Below are 22075 nucleotides of genomic sequence, written 5' to 3' on the forward strand. Positions count from 1 at the left end.
CATATTTTTTAATTAATTCATTAACTTCTTTAATTATTTTGTTGGCTTTTTTTTCAATAGTATTGGTAGCCTGGGTAAATATGAGAACGAAGATGATGTTAATAGAATTTTAGTAACGAATTGTACATTATCTAATACCCAAAACGGTGTGAGGATCAAAACCTGGGGTGGCTCTCCACCAAGCAAAGCATCAGGCATTACTTTTGAAGATATTATTATGAACAATGTCAAGAATCCTATTATCATAGATCAGAATTACGGAGACATATCAAAGGTAATGTATCATAACATCATTAAAATTAATACCATTAATGTTATTTACGCATTAATTTATCAATATTACTTATGCAGCCATCTCAAGTAAAAGTTTCTGACATTCAATACAAGAAAATTAGGGGAACCTCAGTTTCAAAAGTTGCAGTGAGTTTATTGTGCAGCCCATCTGTTCCTTGCGAAGGAATCGAGTTAAATGATATTGATTTGATCTACGCAGACGCTAAACTGCCTAACTCCTCATCAGTCTCAGCTTCATGTGAGAATGCTGAAGTTACGATTGCGGCTGCAAATCTACAAGGTTGTGCTAATTAATTAGAAGCTGCGGCTGGCCAGCATACATATATTTCTTGTAACTTGTTCACTTGCATGAAAATTGTAGAACCACAGGGAAACAATGCATTATCAAACCTTTTATAAATTGTAATGTTGTTTGCTTTGATACGGAAATGTTTATTTTTCTAGTGGCCAATCAAATAATTTTGCCATAATTTTCTGTGGTCAATTATCAAATCTTTTGTGGGTGTGGCCCATAGTTTCCATTAGACCACTCGGAGCCCAGACATAACTCCAACCAGCCGAAAGGGATGGTTACATCGTCCAGCTCTTACGTCATGTCTTTAAATATTACCTTATGAGTCACCTAATCTTGCACTTCAAGATCATGACTGGCTGATGATTTTCCACCATCTACATCTTCACTCTTTGAAAAGCAAGCTAGGCAGGTTAATTTTATACACACTTTCTAATTTAATTTCTTGAAGAATAAATATGTATGATATGTGATATCATGGAGAAATAATTAAAAAATAGACCACAAATCTTACTGAAGACCGCCGGACTTTTTCTACTCTAAGCGAGACCGGATTCAAGAGAATAACGATGGTCCAAAACCCATGAAACCCCCTTAAACTGACCGACCCAACATTTCAAGTCTTGATCCGGACACGCAGAACAGATCGGATCCACTGTGAGCCTAAGCCCAGCGAGAAGTAATAGTCCGGTAATGTGACGTGAGGGAGAATAGCTGATCCAGTCACTTCGCAGCCCTACTCGCATGTGCGTCGAGAGAATTAAATGGCCGCCTGCCATGGAGAGAGGCTACGGACCTGAGTGACAGAGAGATAGGCGGTTAAACGTCACTAACAGACAAAAAAAAAAGAAATAAAAGGGAAGGAACGTCTTTCTCTCCATAAAAACTCACACAATCACCGTAAATCTTATTTTCTGGATCTCAAAACATTACTTATAATATAAAAAAAATTATTAATTAATTTATCAATTTTAAAAAATAAATTAAAATATCTTAAAATTTTAAAAGACTTATTAACTTGATTAATTTTAGAAGTCAAGTGTCCTAAAAAAACTATTTAGTAGATATTTTTACAAAACTGAGAAACTAAGTTAAGTTTCTTATATTATAAAAACTGAATAATAAATTATTTAATTATTAAAATCAATAAAATGATAAAAATTAATAAATTTGTAAAATTTTAGAAATATTTTAATATATTTTTTAAAATCGATTTATCGAATTTTTCATTTCAGTTATTAAATATTAAATTTTCAAATCTAAATTGTTAAAATCAGACCATCCAATCCGTGAAGTCCACACCAAATAACAGTCTAAAAGGTTGAAGGAGATAACTTCACGCTTCAAATAATAAATTAATTGAACCTTTTTCTATGACATAAATATTGTGAATCTTGAAAGTAGGAAGGTTAAGTAAAATATTATCAAGATTCAGCTGTTACCAGTTTCAGGCTTGGTAATAGATTGCACAAATCATGAAGCAATAGGCATGGCAAAGCATTTTGTTTGCAAAGTTTGAACATTTCTTTTTTTCTTTTTGGTGATTTTAGTTTGGGAGTACCCACCAACCAGGCCAACATAATTAGTTGCATCTGCTATTGACTATGCAAAATACTCAAACCCCCGTGCAAAAGGGGGAAAAAAAAACACAGATTCTACGTTATTTTCTCTTATATATCTCATATTCCAACCCATTTCTCCCACCTCCTCTCATTCAAGAAATCCAAAGAACAACAATGGCATTGACGCCTCTCTTGCACTCTAAGCTTTTCCAGGTTGTTCTTTTGGTTTCTGTCTTCATCTTTAGCAGCGGCTTGTATGCAAGTGATGACTCTCATTTGTCTTTGGATTACTATGCATCTACTTGCCCCACTGTCTTCGACATTATCAGGAAAGAAATGGAATGCGAAGTGCTCTCAGATCCACGCAATGCAGCTCTTGTAGTACGACTGCACTTCCATGACTGCTTTGTTCAGGTCCACTCCCACTTTCTTATAGCATTACTTTCACTTGTGAGCTTTTTTGGCCTGCCCTTGGCCAAATAATGCCATTTTAGGGAGTTCATAGTTTCCTTTTTTTTCTCAGAGCTTCTAAATTTATTGTTCAAAGGGTGCAGGGATGCGATGGATCGGTTTTGCTAGACGACACAATCAGTTTGAGAGGAGAGAAGAAATCTTCTCCAAACATAAACTCACTAAAAGGTTTTGGAATCATTGATAAGATCAAGAACAAGGTCGAATCTGAGTGCCCTGAAATAGTATCTTGTGCAGATATCCTCACTATTGCTGCAAGAGATGCAGTGATTCTGGTACTGTATAATACAATGGCGTTCCAAGTAAAATATTTTCATTTTTCGCTTGTTCTAAGAATCTTGAAGACTTCTTTGTTCCTGTCAAATGCTGCCAGGTCGGTGGACCATATTGGGATGTTCCCGTGGGAAGGAAAGATTCCAAGACTGCAAGCTATGAGCTTGCGTCAGCAAATATTCCAACTGCAGATGAAGGTCTTGTATCTATCATTTCCAAGTTTCTTTATCAGGGCCTGTCTGTTACAGATATGGTAGCCCTGTCAGGTAAAATCTCTTACAGGGACAGTCAACCTGTCCAGACTCCGGAACTGCTACTTTAAATTTGCATATTCATATCATTAAAAACTTCAGACGACGGATTTGCATAATCTGCAGGGGCACACACCATAGGCATGGCTCGGTGTGCGAATTTTCGAGCAAGGATTTATGGAGATTTTGAAACAGCTTCAGACAGGAGTCCAATGTCAGAGACATATCTGAGTAACCTGAAATCTATATGTCCAGCTGCTGGAGGTGGAGACAATAACGTTTCAGCAATGGACAATATCACTCCTAATCTTTTCGACAACTCATACTATCAGATTCTATTGAAAGGAGAAGGACTACTGAATTCAGACCAAGAATTGTACTCCAGCATTCTTGGAATTCAGACAAAGCAGCTTGTTGTGAAGTATGCTCATGACCCAATAGGTTTCTTCCAGCAATTCTCTGATTCTATGGTGAAATTGGGAAATATTACCAATTCTGATAGCTTTGCCAATGGAGAAGTCAGGAAGAACTGCAGATTTGTGAACACATGAGCTGCCAGCCTGCCAAACCATGATACTATAGAAAATTAATTTATATTTGTTCCTCATATATATCAAGAAGTGAAGAACACAGATTTATAAAATGAAGTAGAATTTCCCTTTGATTCATTTTTAAATACATGAAATTAAATCCCATTTGGATCCTGCCCCAAAATCTCATCCTTTTTAACAGTTGTAGAAACAATTTCAGACACAAAACTCATCAAGAAAAGTTGCATGCTTTATCTGTGTGTACATGTAAGTTTGAAACTATTTGTCTCCCGTTTAATCTATAATACAAATTTTAATAATTCAGCTTCATTTATTTTCAGGATAATTTCAAGAAATTTATTTTCTAAAAAATAATTCATTGTCTATTGTTTGATTGTTGAAAACAAAGTGTGATAATACATAAATTCAATAGTGTTTATAGAATTTTCAAACCTCATAAAAATTACTAAAGAGAAGGCCGGTTTTCGTAAAATTATTTAATTTTATATTTTACTAAAAAAATATTTTCTGTTAAATTAATTTTTAAAACATTACAAATAGTAAAAAAAAAATTTAAATAATATTATATATGAAATAAATGGAACCTCAATTTAATTATTATAATATTAATTTTTAATTTAAATCAATCCGATTTCTGTTCTAGCCTTTTTGACGCTGGGCCTGGTCTAGTCTGGGCCCAAAGCGTGTAAACGTAATTTACTGAAAGTGGGAAATAATATGCGGTATGGCTGCCACCGTATAGAATTTTCAACATCTTCTTGAAATTTGAAAAATAGATAAATTTTCTAACCTCCATAGCTTTTGTGCTTTTCTTGTAAATTTCATTGAAATTTGTAATTTTTGTATAGAATGTCACAATCCTAAGCGGTGGTGTCTTCTACATGAAGAAATCCACTTTTTCTCCAAATTTCGTTTTCCCATATTTCCTGCTGGACCTATTAATTTTATCTTTTATTTATTTAAAACGTTTATAATTTAATTTTCATTTTTTTAAAATTAACTTTTTTATTTTTAATTCAAACTTAAACTCAATAAAGTTAAAATTTTGAGCTTTGAAATTTCAAATTATATATATATAATTTTAATTTAGACACTATGAAAAAGAAATTTTCTGAAAGTTGAGAATATAATTTCAGATAATAAAATAAATATTTGATTCTCTGAACTATGAAGTGAATGATTGAGCATTGCATGAAGAAATGAAATGTGTGGATAATTAGATTCCTTGTGAGTTGTGATCATATCAAATTGTCTCATCAATTCAGTAGAAATTAATAATCTTTGAATTGGTCAGAGAATAATGGCAAAAAAAAGTGGTGGCAATTTTATGAGCTCATGTGGGATATGGATATGATGCTTCACTCATATTCTCTTATTTAAAAAAAAATAAAAAATAAAATTGCCCACTAAAATTTATAATCCATTGAAAATTCTTAAACATTACAGCGAATGAAAAATAAATAAAATTATATTTTTATTTATATAATTATTCATTTTGATTATAAATAAAAATAATAAAATTTACATTTTACTATTAAAAAAATAACTTTTCTCCATTGTTTCCCCATTAGTAATGTAATCTGTTGAGGGAATGGCATAATAAGGACAATTATATTAATGTGATGCATGTGCAAATGTTTCTTTGTTAGGGGAATATTTTTTTTAATGATAATTTAATAAACCCAATAATAATTTTGCAATTATAAATAAATACTAAATGAATTTTAATTTTAATAATTTAATTTTGTCTTTGAGTTTGCAAATTAAAAGTGTGAAAGGTCACTTTCAAAATCTCCCTACCATTACAAGTGGGTATGGTAAAGTAAGCCAATGGAAATTGGAAGAAGGAGATTGTGGAAAATTAGCCCTCTAAAAACAACTAAAAGGCAAATGCCAAATGCCAAAAGCCAAAAGCCAATAGCCAAGACCACGTACACAATTGGAATCACCGATTTCTATCTTTTCCATTTCCAACAAGTTTCCAATTGACGCATAGACACGATTTATCCTCAACTCCTAATGGCCACAAATTATTACATATAACCAAAATTATATCAGCATGCATTCTAATTAAATAATACGAATAAAATTGACCCTTAATTATTATTTAAATAAGTCAAAGTATTTAAGAGATTGGACAAGGGGAGCATTCTAACTTTTAATATTGTTATCTAATATATATATATTATGAAAACAAAATTTATTTAAAAAAAATAATGGTAAAGTAATATGATTGAATGATATATTAAAAAGACAATATAAAATTATTATTTTAACTGTATTATCTATTTTTTTTAATCCATATAACAATAAATACAGACCTATCTTTATAGAATATAGAGATAATAAATAATTATGAATATAAAAAATAAACTATGTATATATTTTTTAACAATAGCATTATTATATTTATTAAATTTCATGATAATTAAAATTTCTCTCTATCAAAAAATCTTAAAGATTCTGAAATTATAGAGTCCCAACTCTATATTTCATTCCGATTAATTATGTTACATAAATGTATTTATTTAATTTAAATTTAAATTTAAAATTAAATTAAAATCTTTAATCATAATTAAGGCGTACTAATTTTTTCATTCACAGATTTAGTCGGGTAATAAATGTATTTAAATAAATCTGAGAGATCTGTTCTACTCTCCCGATCTTCATTTAAAAAAAAATATTTAAATATACTTATCACTAAACTAAATTTGTGAGTGTTACTGATTTTTATTTAAAATTTAAAAAGTTAATAATTTATATCTAAATTTTAATCCACTAATGAAATAAATATATTTATTATTACTATGATGAGACTATAAATGAAAAAGTAAAACTATTTATTAATAACCTTAGTCTATAAATAGGGTCTGAATTGTATATTTTTTTATTAATAATTATTTATTTATGAGTTTTAATTGGTAATAATAAAAATATTCAAAAATAGTGATTGGACGACTCTAATTAAAAAAAAACTTAAATTATGCGAACTATATATTTCCCAAGATAAGGGGTGAAGGGCAATTATTGTTAGGGCATGGGTAGGTTCCTTGTAGTTGAAATTGAACCATGCATGGCACAAGAAAGCAACATTTGATCCTATTTAATTAGGAACCATCAACAATGTCCTTACCTTCATATGCTTGAAATTGCATCTTCCAATGCTTAATTATGATACTTCATTACTACTTTCTCCTTTCTTGTTTTAAAATTTTTATACAAAAATAAAAAAAAAATGTACTAAAATTTAATAAAAATAAATAAGAAAAACTACTCCTATCTCATAATTTTTATTTAATTTATTTTTTTATATATTAAAAATATAATTTTTTATTAATTTTTTAATTTTATCCATATTTTATTAAATATTAAAAGACATTTTAAAAAATTTATTGAAAATAAAAAAAATTAAATATACTTATAATAATTAATTTCTATATTACTATAATTTAAAAAATAAAAATAAATAAAAATTTTAAAATAACTAAAAAAATAATAAAAATTATAATACAAAAGGGAGTATTAATTATCTAAAATTAAAATATTTATATAAATACGATAAATCTAATTAACGTTTGGAAATGCTCAACTTATTAACAGATAAATTTTAATATATACATATATAAAGTATTATAATTATAAGATATTGCCTATTTACGGAAAAAAAAAAATCCTAAAACGACATATAAAAAATAAATAAAGTAAAAAGGGTGCATTTAATATATAGCATTCTTTTTTATAGAATAAAACCGTTAAATTTAATGGTGAAAATTTTAAAATATTTTCGTATAAGTGAAATTATTATATAAAGTGGATATAATATAATTGTATAAATGAGTTTAAAGATCTTTTATTAAATGTTTTTTTTATTAAAATTACATATAATTAAAATAGTGAATGATATTTAATATAACCATTATTAAATTCCCTTTTATAAAGCGAGTTTATATTAATTACATTTAATATTAATATAAATTAATGCTTCGTTCATTTTATAATTTTTATTTACTTATTTATTATTTTAAAATTATTACTTTTTACATTATGATTATTTATCACGTATTGACTTGAATGATATTAATTTACAATTATCATCTAACTACAAAATGTATTGATAATTTTTATTTTAATATTTTAATTAATTTATGGAAAAATACATAAGAGTGGAAGATGGTTTACATCTATTAGTCATGAAATGATGATGGTAGCAACCGTGATGAACCAACCATATTTGGATTTGAAATTGAAAACCGATTGAAAGATTTATCATAATTAACTTTGAATGGAAACTAGACCAAATTCAATGAATAAATTCATTAATATTAAACTTGAAGCCTTGCGGTTTAATCTCATAATCTTCATTATATAAATTATAATCGCTAATTTTACCCTAAATCAATAATTGATTCCTAATTGCTAAATAACCTTAGATTTGATACCTTAAATTTGATTATAAAATCGTAATTAAATTCATTAAATTATTTTTTATATGTGAAAATAAAATTAAAAAGTGTAAGTTATGACAATTTCATTACAAAATTTTTTTATCACCTTTTATCAAACTTAAATTAAAATTAAAAATAAAAATAAAATTATAATATCAAAAAACTAAAAATTGACAACCTACCTAAGAATTTAGTTAAAATAGGACAAATCACACCTAGAGCTAAATTCATAAAATTTGGTTAAAATATATAGTTAATCAAAACAAAATCGGATAAAAAGCCATTTGTGATTTTTGATAACCGAACCTTAGCGAAATCCATATCCGAGACCCATGCCCATGACCATCTTCATGAAACTTCGCAAATCGCACAGGCTAAGCTGACCTCTGCGGCTGAAACAAGCGCGAAGTCTCATGGGGCTGTGGTGCGAGTGGAGAGTCCTACTTCGACACTGACTGCTGATTACGGTGGAAACACGAAAATCTATGATTACAATTTTAAATTGAAATTAAATTAAAGAGCCCTATATAAAGCACCTCCTCTCTTTCAGCCTTGAGTCACTCTCCTTTGGACTCTCGGCCTTTATTGAGCTCTATTGCAGATTCTCTGAAAAAAAAAAAAATTCTCTTGAAAAGAAAAGAGAAACCTGGAAAAATCAGATACTTCTTTTATTCTACGATAAGAAATATCTTCGTTGGACCGAGAAACCGACTTTTATACGAGTAGCCGCATAGGTCCTTCTTGTTCATTGGTATTTTGCCAGAACTTCCTGTCACTCATTGCATTAAAATAAACTGAACTCACTCTGATTCGGTTAGTGCTCTTACTGTGCAACCCCTTAGCTTAGCTTCGCTGATTTTGATCCATTTTGCCTTATGGGTACTGTTGGTTTTGCCAATTTATTATATGGGCAATCGTTCTTTTGATCATTTGATTTGTGGGTTTGATGAGGCGGTTACTTTGATATGATGTCATGTTGTGTCCATAGAAATTGTTGGAACTGAGCTGACCCTGTTTTCTGCGGTTTCAGTGATTTTCTAATCATGGTGCTTTGTATATATTATGATTTCACTCACTCTATTTTTGGCAATGGTGCTTTTTCGTTTTTACACAATGGTGGTGGTTTTCATCAAAATTTATATTATTTTTGCCCTAAGGCAGTAGGTTAATTTTTTTTGGGACCTTTTAAATTACCTTTTTTCTTTATTTCCATGAGGCGACATAGTTGAAGTAGCTTTTCCTTTTTCCTCCTTTAGTAGCTATAGCTAATGTGGCAGCAATGTGATTTAATGCCTTAATTTGGCATTAAGGTGTTGATAGTGACTTATTTTAGTTTTATCAATCTAATGAGTAAGTCCATATGAAGTTCCATGTTTTTCCGTTGCAGACAACCCGAAATTATTCTGTGATTTAATATCACTACGTCCGCATTATGCTGTCAGCTACATCAGTAACTTTGTTTTATATGAGTGAGGCATTTTGCATATATTTTTTTTTGTTGTGGAATTGCTATTTCTGTATGTGCATTGAGGCTGTAGTAGAAATGAAAGTTAGAGTCAAACTGTCCAGAATTGCCTTTGAACTGTAAGGCTATAGCATTAGCAAGGACTAGCTCATATTCCTAACTATAGATGAATGCTGGAATAACTGACAAGATTTGCTCCAAAGTATGCTCCAAAAATCTACTACTGTAACGTGTACATGTTTTTACTACTTCAGATGTCTGTTGACTTCTTTCAAAATTTTGGGTCTTCTGTTTCATCATGTTTTTCAATCATCATCTCCCTACATTTTCTTAGATGTTATTGTGTTCTCTCTCTCTCTCACTCTCTCACTGATACTATTTATTTTGGTGCATTTTCTTTTTTCTTTCAATCAAAGGGAGTTGGCATATTCTTACTATGGACCGAGATAATTCTAGTGCTGAACTACACCAGAAAAGGCATGGGCTCTTGAAAGACCAAGTCAGATTGGTTAAGAGAAAGGATTGTGATCGCTACGAGATTGTTCCAATTCAACAGACTTATACATTTGAGAAAGGATTTTTTCTATTTATCCGTGCATGCCAGTTGTTGGCCCAAAACAATGATGGAATAATACTGATAGGTTTAGCAGGTCCTTCAGGGGCTGGGAAGACTGTTTTCACAGAGAAGGTACTCAACTTCATGCCCAGTGTTGCTGTCATTTCAATGGACAACTACAATGATTCTAGCCGAATTGTTGACGGCAATTTTGATGGTGATTTCTCTTTGAGCTTGTTTAAGCTTTCCTTGAAACCATGTATTCTTTTGAACAGTTTAGAGTAAATATAATGTCAAAGGCGTGTCTTCATCAAGTTCTAGACAGGTTTTGCAAGATTTTTTTTTTATCTGGTTGATAAATTTGCTGGAAAAGAGGGTGGCTTTGGTTTAGCAATAAAATTATTTCTTTTGTAACCTGGAGCTCATGGGTTTGAGCCACAGAATCAGCCTATCTGCAAAGCAGGGTGCGCATCAACCTCTCCATACACCCAGAGCTCGCAAGTCTGGGATGCTTTCATGCACTAGGAGTCTAGGACGCAATTTTGATAAATTTTCTGGAAAGGTCTACTTTCTGGTATTTTTAGCATACCATGATAATACTTCACTATCAATGCTGCATTTCAGAAGCCTCAATATCAATTTAGTCCTGTGTTCATCACAGACTTGAGGCCTATAACCTGGTAATTTGCTTTTATGTGGGATCTAGGATGGATTATAATCTTTTGTTTCCTCTGTAGTCTTTTAGTTTTAGTATGCTTGAAGAGTTTTCTGTTTGGTTGGAGATGGCATGAGATCACAGTTTGATATGATCACAAAGAGGAAGGGTATGGCATTCCCTTTTGTGCCTCAGCTGTCAAGTTTCTCTTATCATTTATGGTTTTATCATCTCATTAAATCTATTCGTTTTATGATGAGACAAGGTCTGGTTTGGTGGTTGTTGATGTTGCTGGAGCTTAGGGCTTTGGAAAGGAATTAGGAAGAGTTGACCTATATAAATATGAGGCGTGTTGAGATCTTGAGATTAGGGATACTTTTTCTTCAATTTGTTGTTTTAAACATGGTTTCAGTTATGACGTATCGGGTTTGGGTGGTCATGCTATATCATGAATGTTTGAGCATATGATATGTACTGTAACCATGAGAAAGCATCTTCACCCTGTTTTTGTCCCTTCACATTTTATCTCATGGGCCAGAAGATATGTTGTTTAATCATCCGGTCTTTATCTTGCGGTTAGAATCAAGTGATTTTTTCTCCAAAAAGTTTGGAGTATGTGGTAGTCTTCATTCTGTTTGAGGAGATAATTTTATTATCACTCAGCTTATCACAGTTACAGTTCTTATATGTTCATTTGGAGTTGGAATATTATGAGCCATTAATGAGAGTAGCCAATGGTTTGAAATTGAGATAGAGCATGCATTTTTTAACTATTGGTTCTAAAACTGTTTATGAACAGATCCACGCTTGACAGATTATGACACATTGCTCAAGAATGTCCATGATTTGAAGGCAGGAAAATCAGCGGAGGTTCCAATATATGATTTCAAGTCTAGCTCCCGCATTGGATACAGGTTAACTACTGCTTTCTTTGCTATGTACAAATAGTTGTACCTTTCAGAAGGTCATGTTATTATATGTCTAAATCATGTCATATGTATGTTCCTTTTCATACATAGCTTTTATTGTCAAAATTAATTAAGCTCTGAAACTGTGATAGGACGGTTGAGGTCCCAACTTCTCGTATAGTGATTATCGAGGGGATATATGCCTTGAGTGAAAAGCTGCGACCTCTGCTAGACCTTCGAGTATCAGTGACTGGGGGAGTTCATTTTGACCTTGTGAAACGGGTCCTAAGGGACATCCATCGTGCTGGCCAAGCACCAGAGGAAATTATCCAGCAGATATCTGAAACGGTTTGGTTTTGTTAAATATTTGTTAAAATCAATTCTGCATAATAATGCTTTCAAGTACTCAGCTTAAATTTTATTGCAGGTATATCCAATGTACAAAGCTTTTATTGAGCCAGATCTTCAAACAGCACACATAAAAATCATAAACAAATTCAATCCTTTCTCTGGATTCCAGAGTCCTACTTACATATTGAAGGTTGTTTTGCACTTTGATTTCTGTTGAGCTGTTTTATTTTATTTTAATTTTTCATTCTCATACTTGCATTTGTGCTGGTTAATGTCCTTCCTAGATATCCCATAAGCAGTGTAGGATTTTACAAACTTTCCACTGTGCCAATCAACAGTTATTTGTTGCCATATTTTTGTTTATACTGATGTCTAAATAATTGTAGTCAGCAAAAAAGGTGAAGGTGGATCAAATCAAGGCTGCTCTCTCTGAAGACCATACGGAGACAACAGAGGAGACTTATGATATATATCTTCTACCACCTGGTGAAGATCCTGAATCTTGCCAGTCCTATCTGCGAATGAGGAACAAAGATGGAAAATACAATCTTATGTTCGAGGTTTGTCCTTTAGGATTTTTGTTTCCTTCGTATTATATTATTGGTTCTAGTAGAATTCAACATCTTGTATTCTCTGATAAATTTTAGAAATACGTGTTAAGAAAAATAATTTTAGTTGTTCTATGCCTTTGGAAAGGAATTGCCTCTATATGTTTATGAATGGCACAAAACAAGACGAAGTCACTTAGCCAGCCTTAGCCGCATTGTTGACTCACTTAGAATGATGATGTTTACGTTCTAAAAGGATATGTACATCATAACTTCTCATCCCTGATATCAACATTTATTGATTTTGAATCCCACATCGGTTGTGAAAAGGGGTAATGTGCCCTTTATATGAGTTATAGGCAATCCTCCCCCTTGAATTAGCTTTTGGGGTGAGTTAGGTCTAACCCAAATTTAACATGGTATTAGAGCCTCCTCATCCGATGTTGGGCGCCCCATAAATATGTTACACGCCAGTAAAAATTATGAGCGTGAGGTGGTGTGTTGAATCCCACATTCTTTGTGGAAAGGGGTAATATGCCCTTATATGGGTTATAAGCAATCCTCTCCCTCAAGCTAGCTTTTGGGGTAAGTTAGGTCTGATCCAAATTTAACAATTGAATGTGAGCTCCAAGAGCTTATGTCAAATATATTAAGCTATGTTACTAATTTATTTGGTTCGAAACGTAGCGGTTCGGATGTTAATGTATTCTGGCATATAGAATATTGGTTAACATCACCTAATATCATTGTACAAACCAATTTAAGTTGGTTACTTCCAATATTTTTATGTAGAACTAACTCTGTTGAAAGTTGAAAAATAATTTTTCTCTTGTGCAAATTAAAGTATATTGATTGCAGTGAAATTACTGATCAGGCTAAAGACCATGGGTAAAATTATGCCTAGGATAATAAGCTAAGAAAATCTTTAAGGGTCCCAGTATAATTGTTATTAATATGACTATTGTTATTAATTTTTTTTACTACTGGAGATAATATAATCTTCTGCAGTTTGGAGTTTGAGCAGTTTCTATTTTAATGCAAAACAACTGTCCATATATTTATCTACTATAATCAGTTATATTCTCAATTTCAGGAATGGGTAACAGATGCTCCTTTTGTTATCTCGCCGAGGATCACTTTTGAAGTCAGTGTGCGGCTTCTTGGTGGTCTAATGGCTTTGGGATACACAATAGCAACCATCCTTAAAAGAAGCAGCCATGTATTCATCAACGATAGAGTGTGTGTGAAAATTGATTGGCTGGAACAATTAAATCGTCAGTATGTTCAGGTACATTTAAATAATTTCTATGGACTCATCAGCTTTGGAATGCATATCTATGAAGTGCTTATATGTAAATAAAAATTCTTTTAGTGCATATCTAGTTATATACTAAGTGCTTTGATGTAAATGAAAACTCTTTCGGTTGAAAAACAGTGATTAATAAATAAAACGTCCACATTTCTTATGCTTAGACAGAGTTTATTGTACTTCTCTTGCTCCTGTTTTTTTGGGCAATATTTAAATTTATATTTATCCATAGTCCACTTATAATCCTTCTCAGATTTCATGTCATGGGATGCCTGACTCCAGTACATACCAGTTAACTTATTATACATGATGTTAAATCTTTTTTTTTCCCAACAGGTGCAAGGAAGAGATCGCTTGGTTGTGAGATGTGTTGCAGAGCAGCTAGGTCTGGAAGGCTCATATGTTCCGCGGACCTATATAGAACAGATTCAGCTGGAAAAGCTTGTTAATGAAGTTATGGTATGGTAGTATCTAATACTTATGATGACATGTGCATGGATAGTCCTGATCTGATCATTGTGCAGGCTTTACCAGATGATTTGAAGTCAAAACTCAGTCTAGATGAGGATTTGGTGTTCAGCCCCAAAGATGCTCTTTTGCCAGCTTCTGCTGATAGGGTTGCAATGAGAAACAAGAATCTCAAAAGGTGCAATCCACTAATGCCACAATATTTCCGTGCAGCTCCAAAAACCCTTTTGTTTTTATTGCTTTTTCTTATCATTTTTATTCATGTTGTTGAAACATCAGTCAAAAGCTGGCTGCCTTGACTAATAGCGGTCATTATTTATGTCAAGCAGCGGTATGGCACATTCATATTCAAGTCAAAGGGACAAGAACTTATCCAGTCTTGCTGGACTTGCTGCAAATAACCGGGGGTATAGTGAGAGAAACCGGGAGTCGAAGGCATTACTAGCAAACCAGGTATTGCTGCAAGTATCATTTCATTTTTCACTGTAATGAAGCTAATTAACTGATCAGTCTGCTTCTGTCAATCTCATCTGTTTTCTTCTTCCCTTCTATGTAGGGAATTCTCACTCAACTTTCAGAACAGATTTCCTCACTAAATGATAGAATGGACGAGTTCACCACCCGTATTGAAGAGCTAAATTCCAAATTAAACATTAACGAAAACTCTTCCGGCCAACAAAAACTGGGTCTCCAGCCTGAAGCGTGCAATGGATATGCTTCTTCCATGTCTTACTTCACCTCTGGTTTAAGCAATGGCTCCTTGACTGGATCCAAAATGCACAATTCCTCATCTTCCTCTCAGTTGGCTAAGGAGTCACAATTAATGGAAGAGGTGAGATAAAAGTTCCCAAATTTGCTGTTGAGACTGAGATGGTAGACTGCTTGGTGTTGACTTATCATGCTGTAGAGTGTAGACTGTAGTTTCCATGTTGATATAGGATGTGGACTGTCTAACATTCAGTTTTAGCAACACTCGCTGTTTAAAGAAATAATTGAAATTTATATACATATATATATTATATAGAGAGAGAGGGAGAAGTGTTTCCATAGTTGATGAACTTGAGGAAGTTGACATGGACAAGTTTCATGTATTCTATTATTCGATAAGAAGATAACTTGAACACTTCTGACATATACTCGGTTTTTGGAGGTTGCTTCTTTTATGTCTTCTTGTTGAGTTGCTGATCAGTTTTCTTATTTATCTTTGGATGTGAAGCAGATATCTGGCATTGTGCGGGGACAACGGCAAGTGATGCACCAGTTAGATACTTTAAGCAATCTACTTCGAGAGAGTTTAGGACAGAGATCTGAGCAAGTAAGAAGGGGCAGGAGAAGCATGATTCCTGATATTGAAATTACGAAAATTGCTGTTATTTTGTCTGTTGGTGTTTTGGGATTCAGCATGTTGAGAAGGATTTTCTAGTTGAAAATAGGTTTGATGCAGTGGATTCACATTTTTGTTCCTAGCTTGAGAATTCTTTTCTTGTTTAATAGTCCCAGTAAGTGATCTGTGTTGCTTGCAGCCCTGCTGCTCGGCTATATGTCAAATGAAAATTTTAACCGATCACTGTGAAAATTTTCTTTCAAGTGTTGGGAGGCAACTAAGTGCCTTCCTCTTTTTTTCTTTTTTTTTTTAAAAGACATTCTTGCTTTTATACATTATAGCGTAAAAAGTTTTTCGTTTTTCAGAAAACTCTATTTTTCTAAAAACGGTAACAACAATCACTTTTTAAATATTTATTATATTTTCTCCTTAATTAATTATAATTTATTATATTTTTCCATCAATACAATATAGTGCAAAATGTTGAACAGTTTTTTATATTTTTTCTTTTCAAAAATATTTTAGAAAATCTTTGCAAACAAATTATTTTTTAAACTAAAACGACTAAAAAAAATTTAGTGTAATGTTAAAAAGTAGGTGCTAATAAATCTTATTTACATATAGAAATTTTAGAATACAAAATTTTCTGAAGTCCGTCAGAAGCAACAATTTTTCTTCATAATTTGCATATGACAAGAAGTTCGTCAATATACAATCTTATTAAACATCTGTTTATTAATCTCATGCTTACTGAAACAGCCGAACCCGAATTAGCCCAAATAACTTTTGAATTCACTTTCCACTTCTCAAAATGGTTAATCCAAGTTATTTAATAGTTATGTGCTAACTATCATATACAATTCAATTTTCTTCACATCTTTCGATGTGGGGCGGATTTATGGATGTGGGACGAATTTGCACCGCAAATCCACAAGCAAACAGCTGAAGCTGCTGATTATCACACTTACAATCTTATTAAAAGATAATTTTAAGAAAAACTTTAAAAATGATGAAATAAAAAGTTTATTAAAAGATAATTTTAAGAAAAACTTCAAAAATGATGAAATAAAAAGTTTTTCTGTGGTGCTTTTGTGTCTTGATGAAAACAAAAACTCTTAGTTATGGTATGAAATTTTTTCGTAGTTTTTTACATTTTGATGGTTGTTTCTCAGTCAATAGATAAGAATTGGAAAGAGGTCTTTCGTTAATATGGAAAAGTCATGAGTCTGTTTCTGTGGTTGTTTTTCTTTAAATTTTATTGGTTCGATTGTTTCGGAATGTAATGTTCAATGAAAGTTTACTAATTATTATGGGTTTCTGGAATCGCAACGACAGCGTCAATCTTAAAACTTTATTTGAGTTTTATTTCGTAAAAACTCTCTTCTGTGACTTTGTTCGAGAAATTTTAATGATTTATACTCGAAAGATGAGAAAGAATGAAGAGTATTTTTGCCAAATTATCTTATACAGGGGGTTTAGATAGGCACTTGAAGAGATTTTTGCCAAATTATCTTATGCAGAGATTTGATTTTGAATGATTATAAATCTTCATCGTAATATTACTCTAATTGCTCATATAATCGTCTCTCTGTTTGAAATGATATGTCTTTTTATTCAATGAAATTTTATTAATACAATAAATAATTTTTTTAAAAAAAATATATAGTTTAAGGAAAAAATTAGGACAATAAATTTATTTTTAAATTTTTTACCACATAAACTCATTTCAAACTAAATAAATCTATTTTAATAATACAACATTATTTCTATAATTAAACTTATTTCCTAATATTATTTTCAATTTAAAGATTATATAAACGATATTTTATTATTTAAAAATTATAAAAAAATATTTTATTATTAAAACATTTAACATTCTAATACATATTAATTTACTTACATGGCCAAAATTGAACATTAAACTTTAAGTGCCTTAACAAATTTGAACTTTCGCATCATTACAATATAAGCAGTTAAATAGGGAATGCTACAAGGATCCAACAGACATTTGAACTAAAATTTGGAGGGTGCGCCGGGCCCTTGCTGTAGTGCAACGCATGGGCGACGCTCCTGAACCCCAGTAGCAAGCTACTGTGTCGAGCTCTCCCCTTAAAAAATTAATTTAATATCATGTGGACCAATGGCCCACGTATCAGATATTAAACTGATAAGAACAGATACTACACTTGATCTTAGCCAAAAGGCCGAGAAAGGTATGCTTTACTCCTAGATTTCAGCAACATTTTATACGGACAATTTTCCAACAATAAAGTCCTGTGGGAGCAATGTGGGTTTCCTTAACCATGCACCATTCCTCACCTTTTATATCTCCCTTCTTCTCCTCCGTCTCTTTTTCGACAGCAGATGATAAATCATGAATCAACTTTTGACATATCAGCAACTTGCCAGATCATGTAATTGATTGCATCCTTGCTAATTATCAAATTCATTGATAGAGTTCTCCTTCCTCATCTGGTCTAATCCTCGAGTCTATTTCCTTTGAAAATACCCCATGTTTAGCTGAATTCAAATTTTGGATTGATTCAACTGCCTCAAACCGTTCGACTTCCACAGCATGAAAAATCAATCAATTTGCACCAAAATATGGAATTTTTGTGTTAAAAAGGAAGGATGTCTGTTGGGTTGAATTTTTCAAGGTAACTTTGGTTCTGTTTTAATTTTAACATATCTTGTTCTTACGTTATTCGTCATCCCATTTTTATTTTGCCTTCCTTTCTCAAGTTCCTTGCTGCAGGCAGTATGCCAGAAAAGCTTGCGATTACTTTGAACAATCTTGCTGCTTTGAGTTATTTCGTTTTGATTTCAAGCAACTGGATGCTTCTCTTCATGACCAGGATTAGATTAAACTCAATACTATCTTTTTCGCCTTGTTGGTGACCACTTCACTGCTGACATTTGTTGACATGGAACCTGTGGTCAAGTTTTGGGTGGAAGAAAATGCTGGTTTTGTTTCTTGAAGCTCAAATATGAGAAGTTGACATTTATTTCTGGTCTGAGGTCCGATTGGAGTTCATGAAGCTTATACTTGCTAAGTTACCGTTGCTTCAGTCGATTACAGCAGAAATCATATCTGATGACGTTGAGTCATCTGGGTCCTGGGTCCACACCAGTGAATATTGTCCGCTTTGGCTCAAGGCCGCACGGTTTTGCTTAAAACGCGTCCACTGGGGTTTCAAGGATAGAGACTTATAAGGCCTTCTTCCTTTCAACCTCTTTCTGATGTGGGATACCTTTTGATCCACCAGCACAGGGGGCCTTCCCCCATATAGGCCTGAGCGTGCTCGCTCAGCGCACCGTACTCGTGAGGACCAGGGTTATGTTTTTCCCACATACGGCGCCATTTGATGATCTGAGATCCAGAAAATAGGGTTTTACAAGGGTTCTGTAAGACTGGAAAAGAAAAGCATAGGCCTAGAGGAGAGCATTTCTCCTTTTATATGTTTTCTTTTGTCCGCTAGTGACGTGTAACAGAATGTGTGTCATTGGGCCACCTGTTCCTGTCATGTTGATATGGACGTACGAGGAAATCAGATCGCTGCCCCATATGTAACGGCCCCTGATTCTCCCAGACGTGCGTACGGGTGGTCCCAAATGAAGAATGGGTAGGTCTTCTTCCCGATTCCGGGCTGGACCGGAAGATATGATATGGGCTGAACCTAGAGAGGATTTTATTCATCGGGCCCAAAGGTCTAGGCCGGCCTGATTGAGGAGACTGATGGGAGTCCGATCTCCAGACTGGGTGGACCGGACTTGATGCATGTGATGAGACTTGTGGGCCTCTAGATGATGGGCTGGTGTCGTGGGCCTGGTCCCAAACTAGAGTGAAGAAATCCAGCGGTCATCAATATCTAATACAGTAGGAGTAGCTGTTGAAGCAAGTGATACTTTAGCTTCAAACTCCAAAACTTCTACAAGTTCCAAGAATTCTAATTTATGTATTTTGTTTGTTTTATATCCTGAAATCCAGCTGCAAAATAGATGTGATAGGTTAATTTGTAAGAGTAGTCCTCAAAGTAAGGTGTTTAGATGGTTAGGTAGAAAATATTAGACTTTTTGCTCTATAAATTTAGCTATTCTGCTCAAAGCATGTATGAAAAGAAGAAGTTAAAAAATCAGATCTTGTTCTAGCAACTCTTTCTCTCTTTCTTAGTTTTCTTTTCTCCCTTCAAATCCAACAGTAGCACTGTCTTGGATGTTGGACCTGATTCACGACTCCTGAACCTAATGAAGCGGATCCTTTCAACAGTGAATCAAAGGATGTTGGACTTGATTCACGTTCCTTGTGCTTCAACAATGCTAGAAATTATATGCCTGGAACTTTATATTGCAACAATTTGATTTGTTCCAACATGTTGATTTGAAGGCTGTGAGTGGAAAGGTCTGGTGTTGATCATCTGTGGATTATATCGCATAAGTGACTGAATGCCCCGTCAGAGCAATAAAATTTCCTGCTTGATAAAAAAACCTGCAGTCTCAATTTCATTTATCCGTTGAAGAAGACTTGGTTTAAGCCTCCAGTTAATCATTTCTGATTAAAAGGAAGAAGAAACTCTCCACATTCTTCTATTAAATCTCACATTCAACTTGCTAACCTCAGTATATAACATTTTAATTCTAACCTCAGTGTATAACTGTAATGACCCGAAAACCGGACCGCTACCGGCGCTAGGATCCAGATCGGTTTAAGGCCGGCGGGACCCGTAGCAAGCCTACTATGCATCCTGAACAGCTGGTATAATCCCATACATGATCAAACATAAACATAAAAACTTAAACATCTGATGTATACACCGAGCTTGACCTGTATGCTACATAACTAGAAACATAAAGAACCCCCTACTAGAGCCCTCATCAAATGCTCTAGCTGGGTCAACATAATATACATCAAGCTTGGATCACATCCGATGAGCTAAACCTAACCTGTGCATGCATCAAAACCATAAGCATAAGACCTCCACTAGAGTCCTCATCAAATACTCTAGCGTGGTAAACATCACATGCCACAAGTTTGGTTCACACACAACTCAACATTAAACCATTACATACATCATGTACTAAGAAGGGACTAATCAGACCTTAAGGCCAAGCACAATACTAATCCATATACATAACTCTACTTTACGTTACATTTCATTACATTATCTTGCAATACATTATATCAATTTACAATACATGTCCACTTCTAAAATAATAATTTATTACATAAGCATGACATTTACCCTTGACGTCTTCCTGGACTACCTCTGACCTGCAACACCTAGGGTTAGGGGAAAGGGGTGAACTAAAAAGCCCAGTGAGCAGAATACTAAAACATTATCTTAATTCATGCTTTCATGAAATGCATCACAACACATACATTTCACATTAAGGATGAACATTGTCGCCAATAACCCTATATGTGATGTGCCCGGCCCTCGACGGAGCTCCGCAGGACTCCTACTTAGTCATCATACAATTGTCAAGACGCGTGGACATGGGCAGCCCTGGACTTTCATTAATCATCATACATAAATACATGCCAGGACGTGTGGACATGGGCAGCCTTGGACTTTCATAAACATTGTACATATGGAGGGCTAATGGTTCATCCAACATCCATCCACATCAACAACATAGAATGCAATGCATCATATTCGTATATTCTAATGCAAACAACCTAATACATACATGGCATTCGTGATGCATGAACATGCTAAAGATTTAGTTATTTGAAACATAGATTTTAGTTCTACTCACCTCTGGCAGACGCTGGACTGACTCTGCAACAGCTAATACTGTTGGCCTCCTCGGTCCCTCGGGTCCGATCCTACATATGTAACGACCCGAAAATCGGATCGCTACTAGCGCTAGGATCCGGGTCGGCTTAAGGCCGCCGGGACCCGTAGCAAGCCCAACATACCTCCTGTATACCTGTTTAATCTCATACATGATCAACACATACATAAAAATTTTGAACTTTTACATTCATTCACCAAACTCAACCTGTGCATGCACAACTCATAATCATCATTCCCCTCATTGGAGTCCTCAACTATGCTCCAATGGGAAACATTCATTCATACATTAAGTTTGGTTTTCATAAAATATCATTACATTTGATAGATCATGTATTAAAAGGGATAAACCACATACTAGGGTCAAGCACCACTCTAATCCTCAATAACATCATTACATTACATAATTATTCTATACTATTCATTACACTACTGTACTAAACATTACAATTCAACATCTATCATGTCCACCACTAGCTATTACATGACTACAACTTTACTCTAGCTGACCTCCTAGTCTATCCCGTACCTGCAAACCTGGGGAAATAAGGGAGTGG

At 33.4% G+C, this 22075-nt stretch overlaps 2 protein-coding genes and 1 non-coding gene across 4 annotated transcripts; 2 read left to right on the forward strand and 1 right to left on the reverse strand.

The window, feature by feature from the left end:
• Positions 1–2011: 2011 nt before the first annotated feature.
• Positions 2012–3805, forward strand: LOC110600304 (peroxidase 11). Its single transcript, XM_021737120.2, has 4 exons — positions 2012–2562; positions 2703–2894; positions 2993–3158; positions 3270–3805. The coding sequence occupies exons 1-4, from the start codon at positions 2191–2193 to the stop codon at positions 3692–3694; spliced, it is 1155 nt and encodes a 384-aa protein (XP_021592812.1). The 5' UTR covers positions 2012–2190; the 3' UTR covers positions 3695–3805.
• A 4698-nt stretch (positions 3806–8503) lies between these two features.
• LOC110630802 (inorganic pyrophosphatase TTM2) lies at positions 8504–16023 on the forward strand. Of its 2 annotated transcripts, none has more exons than XM_021778388.2 (12): positions 8504–8890; positions 10021–10377; positions 11615–11729; positions 11876–12071; positions 12151–12264; positions 12461–12634; positions 13716–13910; positions 14268–14390; positions 14456–14577; positions 14729–14852; positions 14956–15231; positions 15619–16023. In XM_021778388.2, the coding sequence occupies exons 2-12, from the start codon at positions 10041–10043 to the stop codon at positions 15820–15822; spliced, it is 1980 nt and encodes a 659-aa protein (XP_021634080.1). In that variant the 5' UTR covers positions 8504–8890; positions 10021–10040; the 3' UTR covers positions 15823–16023. The 2 variants fall into 2 exon arrangements, with proteins under 2 accessions (XP_021634080.1, XP_021634079.1); XM_021778387.2 differs by having other exon boundaries at positions 8505–8952.
• A 1722-nt stretch (positions 16024–17745) lies between these two features.
• On the reverse strand, positions 17746–17940 carry LOC122721855. Its single transcript, XR_006348640.1, has one exon. It is a non-coding gene; the product is annotated as a U2 spliceosomal RNA (small nuclear RNA).
• Between the last annotated feature and the right edge of the window lie 4135 nt (positions 17941–22075).

The sequence above is a fragment of the Manihot esculenta genome, chromosome 14 (genome assembly GCF_001659605.2).
Source record: "Manihot esculenta cultivar AM560-2 chromosome 14, M.esculenta_v8, whole genome shotgun sequence".
NCBI classification, from domain to species: domain Eukaryota; kingdom Viridiplantae; phylum Streptophyta; class Magnoliopsida; order Malpighiales; family Euphorbiaceae; genus Manihot; species Manihot esculenta.

What these genes read in the sequence shown, in the direction of transcription:
- LOC110600304 (XM_021737120.2), top strand. Translation starts at nt 2,191, where the DNA reads ATGCAAAATACTCAAACCCCCGTGCAAAAGGGGGAAAAAAAAACACAG. An exon ending in TCCATGACTGCTTTGTTCAG is followed by an intron (nt 2,563 to 2,702) that starts GTCCACTCCCAC and finishes CAAAGGGTGCAG; the next exon opens with GGATGCGATGGATCGGTTTT. An exon ending in CAAGAGATGCAGTGATTCTG is followed by an intron (nt 2,895 to 2,992) that starts GTACTGTATAAT and finishes AAATGCTGCCAG; the next exon opens with GTCGGTGGACCATATTGGGA.
- LOC110630802 (XM_021778388.2), top strand. Translation starts at nt 10,041, where the DNA reads ATGGACCGAGATAATTCTAGTGCTGAACTACACCAGAAAAGGCATGGG. An exon ending in GTCCTACTTACATATTGAAG is followed by an intron (nt 12,265 to 12,460) that starts GTTGTTTTGCAC and finishes AAATAATTGTAG; the next exon opens with TCAGCAAAAAAGGTGAAGGT. An exon ending in AATACAATCTTATGTTCGAG is followed by an intron (nt 12,635 to 13,715) that starts GTTTGTCCTTTA and finishes TCTCAATTTCAG; the next exon opens with GAATGGGTAACAGATGCTCC.